This window comes from Podarcis pityusensis (genome assembly GCF_964106645.2).
Source record: "Podarcis pityusensis genome assembly, chromosome: 2".
Lineage (NCBI taxonomy): Eukaryota > Metazoa > Chordata > Lepidosauria > Squamata > Lacertidae > Podarcis > Podarcis pityusensis.
The window spans coordinates 115792366-115811759 of NC_138029.1; the positions used below are offsets into that span (position 1 = coordinate 115792366).

The 19394-nt window shown below is 46.3% G+C and overlaps 1 protein-coding gene across 5 annotated transcripts in view; it reads left to right on the plus strand.

Moving 5' to 3' along the window:
• The window catches only part of AGPAT1 (1-acylglycerol-3-phosphate O-acyltransferase 1), a 47231-nt gene that overhangs the window by 12903 nt on the left and 14934 nt on the right, over positions 1-19394 (plus strand). For 4 of the 5 annotated variants that reach the window (XM_080993251.1, XM_080993250.1, XM_080993253.1 and 1 more), the window contains exon 2: positions 18866-19055. In XM_080993251.1, the coding sequence (XP_080849377.1) occupies positions 18871-19055 (185 nt within the window). In that variant the 5' untranslated portion in view covers positions 18866-18870. Of the gene's footprint in view, positions 1-13743; positions 13796-18865; positions 19056-19394 lie in introns of those variants that run through there. The other variant, XM_080993249.1, reaches the window with a different exon arrangement.

Genomic DNA, 19394 nt, shown 5'->3' on the forward strand with positions numbered 1-19394 from the left:
GGGAAGGCTTTCTTAAGGATAGCTGCTATGGTGTGGTTAGAACAGGGATGGGAGCCCGTGGCCCTCCAGATGTTGTAAAACCCCAGCTCCCATCAGCCCAAGCCCGTTTGGCCAGTGGTCAGGGATGATGGGAGTTGTAGTCCAGCAGCAGACTGTAGGGCCACTCCAGTTCCCCATCCATGGGTTAGGTAGGATGTTGGACTAGGAATGGCTGCAAAGCTTCCTGGCTGACCTATCTCACTGCCTGACCAGCCTCGCAGTGTTGTCGTGAGGATGAAATGGGAAGAGGGAAGAAACTCTGAACTCTTTGGAAGAAAAGTGAAAAATAGAAATTACTCTTTAATAGTGAACGCAGGTGGTCAGATACATATTGGTTTTTTGGGGAGAAGGGTCACATACGAATCAGAGAGCAGTTTTAGTTTCAGTTTTAAGTTTTGTTTATCATTGCATCTAGGGCCGGGGATTTAATTAGATTGCCTTGTTTAATGGTATGATTGAGTATATGATGGGTTAGGAAGAGCGAGTTTATTTTTATTTTTTGCTTGCTTATGCTATTTTAAAAATGTGTGGTTTTTACTGAATTTTGTTGATTTTTTATTTATAATTTAAGAGGATGCCCTGTTTAGCTGTCCGTTGCGGTCTATAATGTAGACTTTTTCTGGGTTTTTTTGTTGTACTTGAGCGTTGTGATTTAAGGTATGTTGTAAAACACTTAATGATTTTTGAAAAGTGGTGCTCAGTCTAAAAAAACAAGCTTTTTTTTGCCTTGTACTGTGTGGAAAATGGTTTCTTGAGCTTCTTTGTTCTGTGAACTTCTAGTCATATTTTGAATTGTGGTAGGGTGGCAATGTGGATTTCATTGCATGTTTTAAAAAATGTACTGCCCTTTTAAAATGCTCCCCGCTGCAAAAGTATTTTGTAAATAAATGGTTAAGGATGTTTCCACATCTCTAGGCATTTGTGTCCTAAAGTATTATTTGCTCTGCAGTTTTAAGTTATATTGCCGCTGGTCGCTGCGTTTTATTTATTGGTTTAAAGCACTGTCTTGTTATATGAGTGTGGTTTTTTTTGGTCATAATTATTGTAAGAAAATAAAATGGAAAGCTTGGGTGATGTGCAATGCCCCTGACAAGCTTATAGTTTCCTGGAGGAAGGCATCACAGCCTGGATCATAGAACTGCAGTCATAGAATCATAGAACTGTAGACCTGGAAGGGACCATGGGGTCATCTAGTCCAACCCCCTGCAATGCAGGAATCTTTTTGCCGAGCGTGCGGCTTGAACCCACAACGCTGAGATTAAAATTCTTGTGCTCTATTGAGTTATCCCAGGAGTCCTTCCACTAGGGCAGGCATAGGCAAACTCTGCCCTCCAGATGTTTTGGGACTACAACTCCCATCATCCCTAGCTAAGAGGACCAGTGGTCAGGGATGGTGGGAATTGTAGTCCCAAAAGATCTGGAGGGCCGAATTTGCCTATGCCTGCACTAGGGAGTGAGAGAATCCACTGCCCTGATTAAGTAAAGAAATCTTAAATTATCTCCATTATCTGCTTTTAGGTGCTAGGCAATGACATTCATCTTCAGGCGTATGGCTCTTAATTAGGGTCTTATGGCATGGTTGCCATATATATCAGGGCACTTGTCCCCTTTATGTTATTGCAGGATGAGCAGTTTTAGTCAAGTGGAAAGAACCCCCTCGGAAAGCAGTGGACTCTCCTTCCTTGGAGATTTTTAAGCGGGGGTTGGATAGCCATCTGTCAGGGATGTTTCAGTTCTGATTCCGGCATTGCAAGCGGCTGAGAAGTCAAATATGTTCTGCAATGTTGCTGATAAACCTCTGGTCGATGGCCTTTGGGGTCCCTTCCAACTTTACAATTCTGTGTTTCTAAGTAACGCTTTTTTAATCTTTCGGGTGTGTTTTAAGTTTTAAGTTTTGTTAGCTGTGAGAATTTTTTGTAGCAAGCGACAAAGAAATACAAGGCTAATGTTTGAATTTAACCCCATGACCTCTTTTGTGTCATCCGGCTTCTGTCTCTGTATTACTGTGTTTGCCTTCCCCGTCTCTGGTTTTCTTCCCACTACCAAGTGGGGGGGGGGAATCTAGATTGTAATCTCCTCAGGGCAGGGACCTCTCTTTTTCTGGTTTATGTTAATCCTGCAAAGTACAGTGGTACCTCGGGTTAAGAACTTAATTTGTTCCGGAGGTCCATTCTTTTTTTTTTAATAACTTTTTTATTCAAAATTAAAACAAAACATATTATCCAGAAACATATCATCCTTGTTTCCCCCCATTTTTCCTCCCTCCCCCTCCCTCCCCCCACAGAGCCCCCCCACCCCCGACTTCCCTCAGTTCCAGTCTTTGATTTCTCTAAAAATGCTGTTTTCTGCATGTTACACAGTTGTATAGATCCTCAAACTATTTAGCTGATTATTATCAATATAAACTTTGTGAATGTTTATTCAAAACCAGCCAAGGAGTCCAGTTCACTTTGTTGCGTCTTCAAATACTTTGTAAAGGGTTCCCATTCATCCTTAAAGTCACAGTTATCCTTGTCCTGTAGCTTGTATGTAAGTTTTGCCAGTTCTGCATAGTCCATCAATTTTTCTTGCCATGATTCTTTCTGGAGGTCCGTTCTTAACCTGAAACTGTTCTTAACCTGAGGTACCACTTTAGCTAATGGGGCCTCCCGCTGCTGCCGCCGCACGATTTCTATTCTCATCCTGAAGCAAAGTTCTTAACCCGATGTACTATTTCTGGGTTAGCGGAGTCTGTAACCTGAAGCGTCTGTAACCTGAGGTACCACTGTATCATGTTGTAAGAGGGTGCTAAGTAGCATTCTCTGAGGCCACATCCACACCATTTATTTAAAGCACTGTGGTCCCACTCAAAACATTCATGGCTTCCCCCAAAGAATTCTGGGAACTGTAGTTTAAGAATGCAGAGAGTTGTTGGGAGACCTCATTCTCCTCCCAGAGCTATAATCCCCAGAGTTCCCTGGAAAGACTGGTTGTTAAACTACCCTGGGAAGGAAATAGGGGTCTCCTAGCAACCAAAGCTCTCCATATGCTATTGGACTACAGCTCCAATCATCTCTGAGGGCTGCTCAGGCTAGCTGGGGTTGATGGGAGCTGTAGTTCAAGACATTTGGGGAAAACCAAGTTGGGGGAGGCTGATAGGCTCTCTCCGGGAGTGGATCTCCAGGGTCCTGGCAGGTGGTGGGCAAGACCCCTTTCCGCTTCCACGAAAGCCACTTCACTGGAAATTTCCAGGGATTTATTGTGGGGGTTTTGGTGTGCAAAACTTGCCCACGGGTCATGAGCAGTATTAGAAACTCAGATAAATAAGCTAGGTGCCAAATGGCTCCTTAAACTAGGGTTATGGTCGCCAAAACCGACGGCTTTGGGGTTCCTGAAATTCATTCTGATTGTGCATTTAACATATCACGGATAGAATTCTACATTCTATGTGGCATTAGTGTGAGAAAACAGTCCCCCGGGCATGTAGCTCCAGATGGTGGAGATGTCGGACATCATCCTGGCGCCCAGACATCTTCACTTGGTCGCAAAATGCACCTGGTAAATTTCAGACACTGGCATGAGCCCGCTCCCCATGAAGAAAGACCCCTTGTTGCTTCCTGAAAGTTCTGACACACTGGCATGTCGCTGGGGTGTGTTTGTGCGTGTGTGCAGAAATCCCAGATCTGGAAACTGTTCAGCAGAGAAATCTCCAATTTAGGTCATATTATTATTGCTGCTGCTATTGGCAGTTATTTGCCGCTAGCAATGGTTAAGATGACTGTCATTAGCACCCAAAATCCTTTTCAACGCTCTTGGTGCTGGGCACCCCCCTCGCTCACAACCATCCTGGGAGGCAAAGTTATTAAGAGCCTTGGGCTGTTGTTTTTTCCAGTATCACTGAGGCAGGTAGAGCAGAAGGGAGGTTGTTGTTGTTGTTGTTTATTGAATTTATATACAGTGGTACCTCGGGTTAAGTACTTAATTCGTTCTGGAGGTCCATTCTTAACCTGAAACTGTTCTTAACCTGAAGCACCACTTTAGCTAATGGGGCCTCCTGCTGCCGCCGCGCCACTGCAGCACAATTTCTGGTCTCATCCTGAAGCAAAGTTCTTAACCTGAAGCACTATTTCTGGGTTAGCGGAGTCTGTAACCTGAAGCGTATGTAACCTGAGGTACCGCTGTACTGCCCTATACCTGGAGCTCTCAGGGCTGCTCTGTTCTTAAAAAACTGCATTAAATGCCTGAGCTTTGACCAGTTTGTTTCCTGTGGTTTTTTCCCGGCGACCTGCTGCCCGGGATATGGTTGCATGAGCGCCAGGATGCTGTGGGTGTCCTTGCGCATTTTTATTTTTGAGCCGGAGGTTTGCAAGGAACGGGATTGGCTCCTTGAGAGGTTTACGTCAGGCCTGCCACCTGAGGTCCCTGTCTGGGGAAAGGGAGTGCGTGCACCATTATTGCGCCGTGCATGTCTGTGCTCTGAGGAATCCTGTGTTTACGTGCATGTGAATCGGAAGTGCTCCCTCGATTGCCCCAGCTGGCGAGCGCTGGCCTGGCGTTTTTTGGCAAGTCCACAAAGCGTGCTTTCACGCTCTCCCCCCCCCCCCCGCTCTCCCCTTGTGTAAAATGTGCCAGGGGATCTGGGAGCCAGGAGCACCCAGGGGCAGAGGCTGTTTGTTTGTTTGTTTGTTTACTCAGCCTTGTAAATCCACCTGTTATTAGAGACTAGGAGCTTGCGTTTCAGTCCTGGCCCCAGTTGCATCCTCATTTGCGGCCTGCATAGAAACTGGCAATGGGATCGTTGAAAACAGTTGCTTTTTTCCTGCATTGCATTGGGTTTGATGAGGATTGCAGGATTGAACCTGGAATGCAGAGCAGGTTCCCTAAGATTCTTTCATTCAGGTGGCCTCAAGAATTCAGCTTGTAAACTTGCTTGTCATTCATTTAATTGGGGACTAGTTAGCGTGCTGGAACATTGGGGCACTCGAAACCAGAGCAGTTTAACTAAAGATCTGAATTCTAGAGTGCAGGAGAGTGATCTGTCGAACTTCAAATAACTCAGTAATGAACCTTATCAATTCCTTGGCAAGCTCGCAGATCCGTCCAAGGCGGAGAGGTAAAGGGCGAAAACAGGTTATTTATTGGGACGGTGTGATCTATGCAGCTGCTGTTAAAGTTGCAAAACAATGAAGCATGGGGATGGAGCAATGCAGAACCTCTAAAACCACAGTGGAATATTAGTTCTGCCCAGGGCATGATTGGAAAAGATAGACATAATATTTTACGAGGCCAGAAAGAAACACCATGGATCGAATAATTGCCACACACAGGTAAAGCAAGAATATACTTTGAATGCTGCACCTGTAGATTTAGAAATCATTTAATGTGTCAATACGAATGGAAGTCGTTCATATTGCAGTTGTTGTGTAAGGGATTGTCATTTTGACTGGAGTGCAATTGAAATTAATATTAGGAATGCAGACATAAAGTAAATCAAACCATCAATTCTAGCACTCAGAAGGCCATCTAAATTATATAATTTGGCATCTGAATGATTGGTACAGTGGTACCTTGGTTCTCGAACATAATCCGTTCCAGAAGTCTGTTTGACTTCCAAAATGTTCGAAAACTAAGGGGCAGCTTCTGATTTGCACAGGCGCCCCAGAATCAATAGCTGGCACCGGACGTTCGGCTTCCAAAAAATGTTCAGAAACTGGAACACTTACTTCTGGGTTTTCGGCGTTCGGGAGCCAAAATGTTCGAATACCAAGGCGTTCGAGAATCAAGGTTCCGCTGTATCAGTACAGTGGTACCTCGGGTTACATACGCTTCAGGTTACATACGCGTCAGGTTACATACGCTTCAGGTTACAGACTCTGCTAACCCAGAAATAGTACCTCGGGTTAAGAACTTTGCTTCAGGATGAGAACAGAAATCGCACAGCGGCAGCGGGAGGCCCCATCAGCTAAAGTGGTGCTTTAGGTTAAGAACAGTTTCAGGTTAAGAACAGACCTCCAGAACGAAATAAGTACTTAACCCGAGGTACCACTGTAATTGTATTATATTTTGGCATTGTTATAATGAGGCTATTATTGGATTATTGTAATTGAAAATGAATATATTTATTTGCTTGGGGGCAGGCTGTTCATGTGTTAGTATGGCGAGCCTCGGATCCGGCTGCTGGGGCTTTTCCACTGTCATCAAAGACCTTGTTAAGCTTGGACACAAGGACGCTGCCTTGTACTGTGCCGACCTAGTTCAGAACTGTCAGTCCTGACTGATAGAGGTTATTCAGGGGTTTCAGACAAAGGTCTCTAAACCTGGGGCTTTGGCACACAAAGTGAATGCTCTCCCACCGAGCTGCAACCTCTCTGTGCCCTTGGGTTTTCTTGTGTTTTTCTTTCTTTCTTCTAAACTTATGTGACTAGGCAGAGTCATAGCTGTCAACTTACAGATTTGAAAATAAGGGACCAGCAGCCTCGAAAATAAGGGATCAGCAGCCAAAATAAGGGATTTTGCTTAACGTATACAGAAATCCGGCGCTGATGGAGCCATGCTGCTTTGGCTGCCACCGACTGTGTTTTGCAGGGGGTTGGACTAGATGATCCTAAGGGTCTACAACTCCCACCAAAGAAGAGGGGCAGGCAAAACTGATGAACAACGTTGAGATGGCAAAGCTTACAGGCAGAATTAGAAACCAGGAAGTGGACCTCTTTAATAAAGAATGGGGAAAGTTTATAATTTAGTTGAAAAGCTATCGTAAAGAGTTACATACATTGGTAGGATTGACAGAAAACTTGTAGTAAAAATTTGAAGTATGGATGGAGAAATGATTTATAAAAATAGAGTTATGAAAGGGATGCAGAGGGGGAAATCACTACATTAAGATGCTACACTGGTTGGAGGGTATGCTAAGCAGCACGTCGTGGGCTGCCGTCGTCCTGGCGCGAGGAGTTCCATCAGCCCTTCCCCGCCCGAGAGAGAGGCGGGATGCGGCGCCGCTGAAGCGCCGCTCTTCTGCGTCCCTCCCCATCCCCTCCTCTTCCTCCTCCCTCAGGCTTCCTCCTCAGCCGCCGCCACTGCTGCCGCCTCCGGCTTCCCCTGGCAGTGTGGCGGATGTCTCGCAAGAGAGGGGCTGCCTGCCCGCCCACCACCACCCGTCTCCTCATGACGCGCCCGAGGGGGAAAAGGGAGAGATGGAGACACGGCAGCTCGTGCGCTCTCTCTCTCGCGCGGCGGAGGACCCTGAGCCGCTGCTTCCATCCCGAGCATGAAATCTGGGAAATTTAAAGGACATCATCAATAAGGGACAGCAGTGGGACACGGCGCTGGGATAAGGGAGTTTCCTGCCAAATAAGGGACAGTTGACAGCTATGGGCATTGCCTTCCGTTCCCTGACAGACACGTGTTGACAATCTGCTGTAAGGCGGCGAGACCCGCCCTCCCTCCCTTGTGTGCCCTCGAGATGTGCACTTGGTCGGGCACGGAAAGAGGAGGAGACAAAAGTTACGTTGCACAAGCGGGGCTGGCGCAGCGTTTGATGCAACCCGCAATGCCTTAACGGCCAAAGGCTGGGATTCGGGACGTGTCTTCAGCATACGGCAAACGCTGTGCAGTGGGAATGCCAGAAGGCTGCAAATTTAGGGGCTGCCACAGTCTTCTAACAAATCTCCAGATTGGTGAGGTGGGGAAAAGGAAGGGATCTTTCCTTTTGCACAAGAGGAAGTATTTCCACTCATGTAATGGCTTTCTTGGAGTCGGCCCATTAATGTGTCCTGTGTTCTACTCTTCCCATAAATGATAGAATTATAGAATTTTGGCGGTGGAAGGGTCTGCAAGAGTCATTGAGTCCACCCCCTGGAATTCAGGAATCACAGCTAGGGAATCCCTGACTGCCCTCTTTCCGCCTTTCTTACAGACGCCCCTTTTGAATCTCTGCTTATCCGAAAGCTCCTTGAGAAATCTTAGTTTGTTTATCAAGAAGCAGCCCACAAATAAAAAATTAGTGGTCAGATTTGTCTACCTTGGCTCCCCCCCAGCTGGGTACCCTCCAGATGTTTTTGAACTACAGCTGGGTTGGCAGAAGATGTGGTTCAAAGCATCAGGAGGTCACCAGGTGTCTAAGGCCGAGACGCACCGTCAACATGGAGTTAGCTCTTTATTAGAAAAGAGGCAGTCTTCCCAGACTAATGAAGTGTCAGGCCTAATGAGCCCAGCAGCTCATTCTCAGTAGGTCTGGACCCATGAATCAGTTGCTGAGGCTGAAGATCTCCCCACAGCCGTTTAAAAGTTGCCTCCTCTCCAAGCAATTGGAGACTTTGCCTACATGCAGCCAACCTCTCCTCTGTTCTTTTCATGCCTCTCTCAGTCCTGGGAAACCAGAGGGGAGGAGAGCTTGTCGCAGCAGGATGGGGAGACTCACCTCTGCCTCTTGACCTCCTCTCCTGCTTCTGATTCTGGATTTCTTTCTGCCCCCCCCCCACTATACCCTGTTACGTCCACAGCTTCAGACACCACCACCTCCCAGTCTTCTCCCTCTGACCGCTCATCGTTGTCCCACCACCGCTCCCCGGGCTCTGTGCTTTCCCGCCCCTGGTGGTTCCTCAGCTGGTTCCTCCCACCATTCCTCTGCGTCCACCCAGCCCGTGACTTCACGCTGGGGGAAGGCTGCTTTTTGCAATGGTTTGCTCTGTTCCCAAGATCTCAGGCCTCTAACCTCTCTGGAGCCCGCAGTGGCAGTTGTGAACGTAACTTAAGTGCAGAAGCACTTTCTTTCTTTCTTTCTCGTTCTTTCTTTCTTTCTTTCTTTCTTTCTTTCTTTCTCTCTCTCTCTCTCTCTCTCTCTCTCTCTCTCTTTTGCATCTGGCCATAAATCCTGAGCTGGGACTCACAGGGAAAGGCCAGGCCTCTCTCTGCGCTCAGGAGTTGGATTGGGCAAGTTTGGTGGAGGAACGAACTGCGCCGCCTTTGTTCCTCTTCCAAACTGCCTCATTAACATGATCAGTTAACACCTGCCCGCGGTATCTCATTTCTGGCATGCGTCTCTGCCTCTTTACCAATCTTAATCCTTTAAAAAAGAAAGGGAAAAAAGGAAAGAAATGTGTTTGGAAAATGGAAGACGCGAAGCCCAGGATCCCAGTTGTTGTTCTTCTTCTTCTTGGGCCACTTGTAGTGGTTAAGAAAGGTAGACCCGTAATCTGGTGAACCGGGTTCGCTTCCCCGCTCCTCCACATGCAGCTGCTGGGTGACCTTGGGCCAGTCACGCTTCTCTGAAGTCTCTCAGCCCCACTCATCTCACAGAGTGCTTGTTGTGGGGGAGGAAGGGAAAGGAGGATGTTAGCCGCTTTGAGACTCCTTCGGGTAGTGCTAAAGCGGGATATCAAATTCAAACTCTTCTTCTTCTTCTTCTTCTTCTTCTTCTTCTTCTCTCTAAGAACTCCAAGGGTCCTTGCCTGTCCCTAGACCTTTCTTTTGCATTCTGTGCCTTTCTGAGAACAGTTGTTTTAGCGGGGAAGTGAGAGAGTTCCAGTTACTGGCAGGGTGTCTCCAAAAAGGGGTTCATGGCGGTACAGGAATCTGCAGTACTAGCCTGTGAATTCAAAGCCCCATTAAATTCAGTGGGGCTTAACCTCAAGTAAATGTGGGTTGTGGCCTTCTCCCAGCACGGTGAGCTCCATATTGTTTTGTTTTGTTTATTATTATTATTATTATTATTATTATTATTATTATTATTGACTTAAGAAAATTATACAGACAGCAAAACGAAGAAGCCTAAATGAACATTGCCTTTTACCGATAAGAAATAATAATGATTACAGTAATGAAAATACTAAAAATACATTTACTTCCCCTTTTGAACTTCTGTTCTGGTTACAATATATTACTGTTCTATAAGAATCTATTATATCCTTTGCTGTCCCATATATTACAGTGGTACCTCAGGTTAAGTACTTAATTCGTTCCGGAGGTCCGTTCTTAACCTGAAGCACCACTTTAGCTAATGGGGCCTCCTGCTGCTGCCGCGCTGCCGGAGCACGATTTCTGTTCTCATCCTGAAGCAAAGTTCTTAACCTGAGGTATTATTTCTGGGTTAGTGGAGTCTGTAACCTGAAGCGTATGTAACCTGAAGCGTATGAAACCTGAGGTACCACTGTATTTTATTTCCCAAATTCAACCTAACCCTCCCCACTGCTTCCCTTCACCTGTGTGAGATCTTCCCATCCTAATATTTTTTCTGGTTGCTTTAATAAAATAGAATAACATGAAAACTGTTAAATATAATTACTTCTTTTGTCCTCACACACTTAACAATTGCCTATTAAGAGTTCTGCTTTAACACCATATTTCTTCATGTACAGTTTTCCCCTATGCATTCCCATTCTGTATAGATTTTTTGATTGGCGCAGCCCCTGATTGATGCAGTCATTTTTGCCAGCTCCATAATGTTTTGGGCTCCCTCCACTGGAGTTGCAGCCCAAAGTATGTGGAGGACATCAGGTCAGTGAAGACATCAGGCTGGTGTCTAGGGCTGCAGCCTTAAACGTTTCCTTATTCCAGTCCTTTCCTTCTTTCCCACTCCACTTCCAGAACTGGATTCTGCCCTTGGTGTGCAAGGAAACAGAAATTTTCCAGTGCGGAGAACCTTTTTCACCCGAGGACCGTATTCCTTCCTAGGCAAACTTTCAATGGCCACATGCAAGCGGCGGGTGTGATGGTCGTGTCCCAGCCGCCCTGGGTCCCAGGCCACCAGCTGTGGTTCTCCTGTGTGGTTTCCACCAGTAACATCTCGAGTTCTTCCCCTTGTGGTCCTGGTAGATGCCTAGGTGAGCATGGCTGCCTTGTTCTCTGCCCTTTGCTTCTCTGGACAACCTGCTCCTGAGCATTTGCTGCTTCCATAGTTCTTCTTGTTGGGAAAGATGGAGGGCACAAGGAGAAGGGGACGACAGAGGACGAGATGGTTGGACAGTCTTCTCGAAGCTACCAGCATGAGTTTGACCAAACTGCGGGAGGCAGTGGAAGACAGGAGTGCCTGGCGTGCTCTGGTCCATGGGGTCATGAAGAGGCGGACACGACTAAATGACTAAACAATAGTTCTTCTTTGGCGATCACTCGTAGCCGAGTAAGATTGTCTTCCATAAACACGGTTTTAACAATGAGTCCGTAAGTGATTATGGAGGCCAATTCTGGATCCACACGTCCTTCCACAGTGGGGACATTGGTTTCCGGGCAGGAGTTGATCACGGTGTGGATTTGCCAAGCGTGACTTCCACTTAGCACATTTCTCCCTTGCGTCCTGAGCTTGAGTGTCTTCACAGCCCATGACACCTTTGGTAAAGGCTGTTCTCCAACGGGAGCTCTCGCAAGCAGTGTTTCCCAGTTGTTGGTGTTTATACTACATTTTTTTAGATTTGCCTTGAGAGAGTCTTAAAACCTCTTCTGTTGACCACCAGCATTACGCTTTCCATTTTTAAGTTCGGAATAGAGTTGTTGCTTCGGAAGAGGATAACCAGGCATCCGCACAACATGACTAGTCCAATGAAGAAAGGGAACCCCGGGGGTCATCTAGTCCAACCCCCCCTTGCAATGCACCCATGGCAGATGGCGATCCAATTTCTGCTTTAAAACCTCCCAATGGAGTCTGTTCCACTGTTGAATTGCTCTTACTTGCAATTCCGCCCCCAGTAGGATTCGCACAGAGCTGCACGCTGCAGTTTCACAACTGATTTATCCATGCCGCCTGGCAGTGGTTCACGCTGGAATATGTTTGCCAGAGACAAAAGCACCTGCCCTTTGTTCCACAGAAGATATGTGAGACTGAATCAAAGGCACATGCGTTTGCCGCTGTCCCCTAGACATGGGCTCAGTGTGTCTCTGTTGCCATTTTCCAAGAGGGTGTAGGTTTGGCCTGACTGAGGTTTGTGCGTCCCCACTCTGGTTGTCTCTGTAGGTAAAACATTTTATTCTCTTCTTGTTTCCTTCAGTAGGAAAGGACCCAAGCCCTTATTCTCCAGGCACTAATTTGTTGTTGTTTAGTCGTTTAGTCGTGTCCGACTCTTCGTGACCCCAGAGCACGCCAGGCACTCCTGTCTTCCACTGCCTCCCGCAGTTTGGTCAAACTCATGCTGGTAGCTCCGAGAACACTATCCAACCATCTTGTACTCTGTCGCCCCCTTCTCCTTGTGCCCTCCATCTTTCCCAACATCAGGGTCTTTTCCAGGGAGTCTTCTCTTCTCATGAGGTGGCCAAAGTATTGGAGCCTCAGCTTCAGGATCTGTCCTTCCAGTGAGCACTCAGGGCTGATTTCCTTATGAATGGAGAGGTTTGATCTTCTTGCAGTCCATGGGACTCTCAAGAGTCTCCTCCAGCACCATAATTCAAAAGCATCAATTCTTCAGAGATCAGCCTTCTTTATGGTCCAGCTCTCACTTCCATACATCACTACTGGGAAACATGGTCTGGTGAAATCCCAGTGTATGCTCTTTAGGAAATGCGATCGCGAATTTCTTTGTGACTAGATGACCTTTGGGCTCCCTTCCAGCTCCTAAAGCATTCATCCTCCTCCTTGTTGTCTTCGGACTCGTCGGAGAATAAAGTTGATGAATGCTCACCATTTTCCCGTTCAGAATCAAGTGTGATCTACCTGTTGCTCAGATTGTGGGGTGCTGCAAAAATGTGGGGTTTGTTCTGCAAAACTATTACCAAACTTTGGCCCTGGTTTGGAGCAATTCAGATCATTTTGGGGTTTTGGGTGTTAAATATAAAACCCAGTTTGATGTATCAGTTGCTCAGGGTTGGGGGTTTTTGGGGGGGAGGGGTGGCGGCTGCAAAGCGCGAAGTTTGCACAGCAAAATGCTACAAAGCCCTGTTTAGGGAAGTTTTTAATGTCTGGTGTTTTATTGTATTTTTAATATTTTGTTGGAAGCCGCCCAGAGTGGCTGGGGAAACCCAGCCAGGTGGGCGGAGTATAAATTAAATATTATTATTATTATTATTATTATTATTATTATTAATTATATTTCAAATTGTTTGTGTGGCGCTAGATCTTCGTTTTAAAAGAGAAATTACAGTGTCCTTAATGCTCATCCTCGCCGCTGCCTTATTTTATTGTTTTTAGCCTTTGGTTAACCAACCACATATTTCCACGTTTCTGCCATAAAGTTCTGTCAGATCTTTCAGCCGCAGCTCTCTGCTGGAAGCTACAGCTTCAAATGCCGCCTCTGGGCTGGAGGGGATAAGTTGGAAATCTCACTATCTCTGGCATGAAGCAGGAATCTGTTTCCTACATTCCATCCCAATGTATGCCAATTATCCCCCCCCCCTTCTTATCTCTTCCTCTCCCCATTCCCACTTTGCCTTTGGCATGCCTTTGGCATGCTGGGATCTTGCTGGGGCAAGTTTCCAGCTTGCTTACCCAAGACAAATGACACTGAACTCTGCGTCCTCTTCCTGGCCTCTCTGATGAAGCATCTGTTCCTCTCAGGATAATGCCGGGACCTGAGCTTCTGCCAGGAGTGAAGTCTCCAGGGAAAGCCTATTATTATTATTATTATTATTATTATTGCCTGGTCCTGCCCGGCTGGAATCTAAAAGCCAGAGGCTCCTCCTCCTCCTCCTCCTCTTTTTCCTGTTGGTCAGAAATTTAATTCTCTTTGACCAGACCGGATCCCCAGTCCAAGATATACAGGTATTCATTTCCTCACTTGCCTGAGTCGGAGTGGGGAGTTGCAGTTCCTTCCGGTGGGGAAGAGACGTTTTTCTTAAGCCATGTGGTGCCATTCAGGTATGTGAGGATGAACTTAAGCTCCTTGGAGGAAGGGGTAGCTCAGGAAAGGGCCTTTTCAGTACTGGCCCCGACTTGGTGGAACGCTCTGTCACAAGCGACCAGGGCCCTGTGGGACTTGACATCTTTCCGCAGGGCCTGCAAGACAGAGCTGGCCTTTGGTTTGGACTCAGTCTGACCCTTATGTTTCCCTCCCCTTATGGTTTTGATCTATGGGCTCCTTTTAAAATGAGGCTGCATTTTAAATTGCATTTTAACCTGTACAGTGGTATCTCGGGTTACATACGCTTCAGGTTACAAACGCTTCAGGTTACAGACTCTGCTAACCCAGAAATAGTACCTCGGGTTAAGAACTTTGCTTCAGGATGCGAACAGAAATCTTGCTCCGGCGGTGCGGTGGCAGCGGGAGGCCCCATTAGCTAAAGTGGTGCTTCAGGTAAAGAACAGTTTCAGCTTAAGAATGGACCTCCGGAACGAATTAAGTTCTTAACCCGAGGTACCACTGTATTTTAAATTGGGTCCCCCCCCCCCCCGTTATCTTTTTACTGTAATTTTACTGGTGTTAGCCACCTTGAGCCCGGCTCTGGCCAGGGAGGGCTGGGTATAAATAAATTTTATTATTATTATTATTATTATTATTAATTAGAACCCAAGACTCTTTAATCATGTGTCTGGGCCCCAAAAGATTCCTGCATTGCAGGGGGTTGTACTAGATGACCCTTGGTGTCCCCTCCAGCTATATGATTCTATGAAATAAAATACAAAAGTTTAACTGTATACCCTGTGCCATCGCTATACTAATCTCAGTGCGTCCGCTTATAGGGTCTTGTGACAGTCTTCTTGTTTAGCCACTTATTTAGAGAAATGTTTGGTTTTGAGGAAACTGACCTAATATGTATGCATTTTGCATGAATCAAATTGTATTATACTCTTTCCCCACCATCACCAATTTGATTTGAAATCTTTTTAGTTGTGTTTGTGTTTAATTATTACTTTGGTTTGGTTTGTGTTTTGATATCGTTTAGCTCCCTTTGGCTCCCTATACTCCCCCCCCACCTCAAATGAATAAGGGAAAAACTGTGGCGGGGCAAGGGGGGCAGTTATTGGTTTTTATTATGCATTTTATGTTTTTATCTTCTGTTTTGATGGTGTGAACTGCCCTGAGATTGACAGATGAAGGGCAGTATACAAATTTAATAAAAAATAATGCTCATGACAGTATGAAATAGCCTTGAGATCTTTTTCATCATTTATTGTTTATACCCCGCTTATCTGGCTGGGTTTCCTCAGCCACTCTGGGTAGTTCTGAATAGAAAATTAAAAGCACAATAAAACGTCAAACATTAAAAACTTCCTGATACAGGGCTGCCTTCAGATGTCTTCTAAAAGTTGTATAGTTGTATATTTCCTTGACATCTGATGGGAGGGCGTTCCACAGGGTGGGTGCCACTACCGAGAAGGCTCTCTGCCTTCAGACATAACTTGAAGAACGCTTGTTCGTGGAAACAAATTATTAAGCAATGGCAAAGATAGGCTACAACAATTTAAAACCGAAGAAATTGCTCCCTCCTAAACATAGACATCTTCTGTGTTGAAAGCCAGGATTAGCAGTGTGTCTATAGCATTCACTGATAGCTGTGTTACCAAGGTGCATCTTGAAGTTGCCAGGTACCCCTCTGTGGGGAGGTGGCCCCACAACTTAGGGGCTGCCACAAAACAGGCCCTCTCCTGGGCCACCCCTACCCTCCAAGCCTCTGAGGGTAGTGAAACAACCAAGAGGGGTTGTTTAACATGTAAGCACCTTGAATTGGGCCCGGAAACTGTTAGGATTTTTTTATCTCACCAGCTGCTCAGCAAGTAGAACTATGGTTGTTTATATCATGTGAGTGTCTGAGAGCGTGAGACAGGAAGTCTCAGTACTGTTCGGAACTGCGAGAGAAGTTACCGTGTTTTTCGCTCTATAAGACGCACCAGACCATAAGACGCACCTAGTTTTTGGAGGAGGAAAACAAGAAAAAAAATATTCTGAATCTCAGAAACTAGAACAGCAAGAGGGATCGCTGCACAGCGAAAGCAGCAATCCCTCTTGCTGTTCTGGCTTCTGCGATAGCTGTGCAGCCTGCATTCACTCCATAAGATGCACACACATTTCCCCTTACTTTTTAGGAGGGAAAAAGTGAGTCTTATAGAGCAAAAAAGACGGTACTTTCACTTCTGTGCAAGATGTTGTTCTGTACTGCTGCTGAGAGAGAGCAGACATGCTGATGGAGTCTCTCTATATAGACCGTTGAATAAAGTAATTTTAAAGCTACGATTGTCTCTTTCTTCTGCAATGAGATGCCAGAAGACGAGTGTGCTCCTCTCAGGAGGGTCACTTATCACCGATCTCTCTGGACTGAGGAAGATTTACAGCCAGAGGGTGACCACCGGAGAAACTCCACAGTGTCTTGGGAAGGTGGTGGCCTTCCCGGGCGTTTTTCCAACAGAAACAACCAGTGCCACTGTTTTAAAACGGATGTTGTGCGAGATGCAAACGGAACCGCTGCTGGTAATCTGGGCACTGCATTTTGGACCCCTTGGAATTTTTGAGCCGCCTTCAAGGGCAGCCCCATGTAGGGTGCTCTGCAGCAATCTAGTCTGGAAGTTACTGCAGCATGCAGAACAGTGGCCAAGTATCTGTGCTCCCAAGTGGCAAACGCTCAGGAGCTGGGAAAAGGCACGCGTGTGGGTTGGTGGAGAGAGATAGGGCACAAACAAAGGAACGCAGGGCATAATTTGGCAGCTTGCCTCCTAGCGCGGTTGGGTTGCTGGATTCCTTGATGTGTGGTTGCAAAACTATTGATTTCCTGGGCGGCTGCCCAGCCTGCCTGCCAGCAGCCCTGAAATTTTCCCTACGTCATACCAGAGAGAACGTGGCTCGCAGGCATCAGTGCCCTGCAATGCCTCTCTTGTTTTTCAGTGCAGGATGTTTTCGAATGACCACGCCCTAGTGTATGTTGCAATAGTGCTGTGGGAAAGTGGAGGGTGTGTGTGTGTGTGTGTGTGTGTGTGTGTGTGTTTTAAAGCTAAAAAAAAAAAAAAAGTAAAGGACCTCTGACAGAATGCGGCAGCTAGACTGGTGACTGGGAGCGGCCGCCAAGACCATATAACACCGGTCTTGAAAGACCTACATTGGCTCCCAGTACGTTTCCGAGCACAATTCAAAGTGTTGGTGCTGACCTTTAAAGCCCTAAATGGCCTCGGTCCAGTATATCTGAAGGAGCGTCTCCACCCCCATCGTTCTGCCCGGACACTGAGGTCCAGCTCCGAGGGCCTTCTGGCGGTTCCCTCACTGCGAGAGGCCAAGTTACAGGGAACCAGGCAGAGGGCCTTCTCGGTAGTGGCGCCCGCCCTGTGGAACGCCCTCCCATCAGATGTCAAAGCGATAAACAACTACCTGACATTCAGAAGACATCTGAAGGCAGCCCTGTTCAGGGAAGCTTTTAATATGTGACATTTTAGTGTATTTTTCATCTTTGTTGGAAGCCGCCCAGGGTGGCTGGGGAGGCCCAGCCAGATGGGCGGGGTACAAATAATAAATTATTATTATTATTATTATTATTATTATTATTATTATTATTATTATTCTGACAGTTAAGTCCAGTCGCGGATGACTCTGGGGTTGCGGCGCTCATCTCGCTTTATTGGCCGAGGGAGCCGACGTTTGTCCACAGACAGTTTTTCTGGGTCATGTGGCCAGCATGACTAAGCCGCTTCTGGCGAACCAGAGCAGCGCACAGAAACACCATTTACCTTCCCGCCGGAGTGGTACCTATTTATCTACTTGCACTTTGCCGTGCTTTCGAACTGCTAGGTTGGCAGGAGCTGGGACTGAGCAACGGGAGCTCGCCCCGTCGCTGGGATTCGAACCGCTGACCTTCTGATCGGCAAGTCCTAGGCTCAGTGGTTTAGACCACAGCACCACCCGTGTCCCTTTATTTTAAAGCTAGATTGTGCTAAAAATCTTTGGAAAGGATATTATTATTAATTATTTATTATTGAATTTATATACTGCCCTATACCCGGAGGTCTCAGGGCGGTTCACAGAAGAAAATCAAAATATAAAACCACAAATATATATAATAAAAATAAAAACAACCACTTGTTTGCTGGCTCTCATCCTGTCCTTTACCAAGGCGAGACACTGGTCCAGAATAAATCTGGGACTCAACTACATTAGTCAAAAAACAGTATTTTGAATGTGTTAGAAACATGCAACACCAGATGGCGTTGGAGAGCAAAAAAAATTCTATGTGATTTTCCATAGCGTTTTTTCCCCTGTGTGTGGATCGACGTCTGGTGAAATCTCAGGTGCCACGTGTGTGTGTGTGTGTGTGTGTGTGTGTGTGTGTGTTTGTACTTGCAAGGAACTGCATAAAAACATCCTACTCCTGCAGACAGAAGCTTGCAAAATTAAGGAACCTGCCACACTTGCTTATCAGAGAAGATCTCTGGGTGTCGACTTTGGGTGGCCTCAAGGCAGAATTTTGATGGTTTGACAGCACAGCAAAAGTCTGCCCATTAAAGAGGGACTTACAGGTCTTCTCTGAGTGGGGAATGGTGCCTTCTAGCTGTAGTTCTATAACTTTCATGATTTTGTTATGGATATACATTTTTATAGAAACTGCTTTTAGGGGGGTTGTGTTTGGCATTTAGCGCTTACAAGAATCTAAAATATCTATTAATGATGTTTGTTTTGACCATTTTAATCTCTGAGTTTTAATCCATTTCAGTCTATTGCTATGCTAACTTTTTGACAGTTTTGAATTGTTGTTAATTTTATTTGTCATGTCTTTTTGAAAGCTTCCTTGAGGGGTTTTTTAAAAACAACAACAACAAGTGGTGCATAAATATTATGAAAATTTATATGCTGCTTAGTTGCAGCCATCTCTCAGCAGTGTATGATAAGTGTAACAGATACAACAGCGATAAAACAAAACCCAATGAAAAGCAAGCTATAAAATGGAAGAAGGGCTTTAAAATGGCTGCTGAAATAGAAACGGAGTTGAACTCTTTCCCTCCCCCCTGCAGGGACAATGGAGATTTCGCTGGGCCAGGGGCTCCTCATTTTGTTCCTGGTGGTGGTCCCGCTTCTCTACGAATGGAGTGCTACCTTCAAGTACTTCTGCAAGATGGCGTTCTACAACAGCTACATCCTCTTCCTGGCCGTCATCGTCATCCCTATTTGCGCAGTCCGTGGGCGCAACGTGGAGAATATGAAGTAAGCACAAGAGTTTGTTTGTTTGTGTGTATTAGGCTCTTTGGGAGGTATTCAGTTATCTCATTCTGCGAGAGCAAGGATTTTCGTTGTTGCAGTGGGACTCCCCCTGTTCCCTTCCACCTTCCCCAAATCTGCTCCAGAGTGTGTGTTTTTTTGGGGGGAACCCCCTAGAACAGATTTAGAGGGCCCATGGGGGACAGAGGCTTGGGGAACATTGTTCTTCCATGCCAAAGGAAGTCCCTGTGCTGATGGGATGTTCACAAAGCCAGCGCAATGGTGGGTGCAGCCATTGTTGTGTTTGGCCGGGGGGGAACGGGACGGGACGACTCATAAATCTTT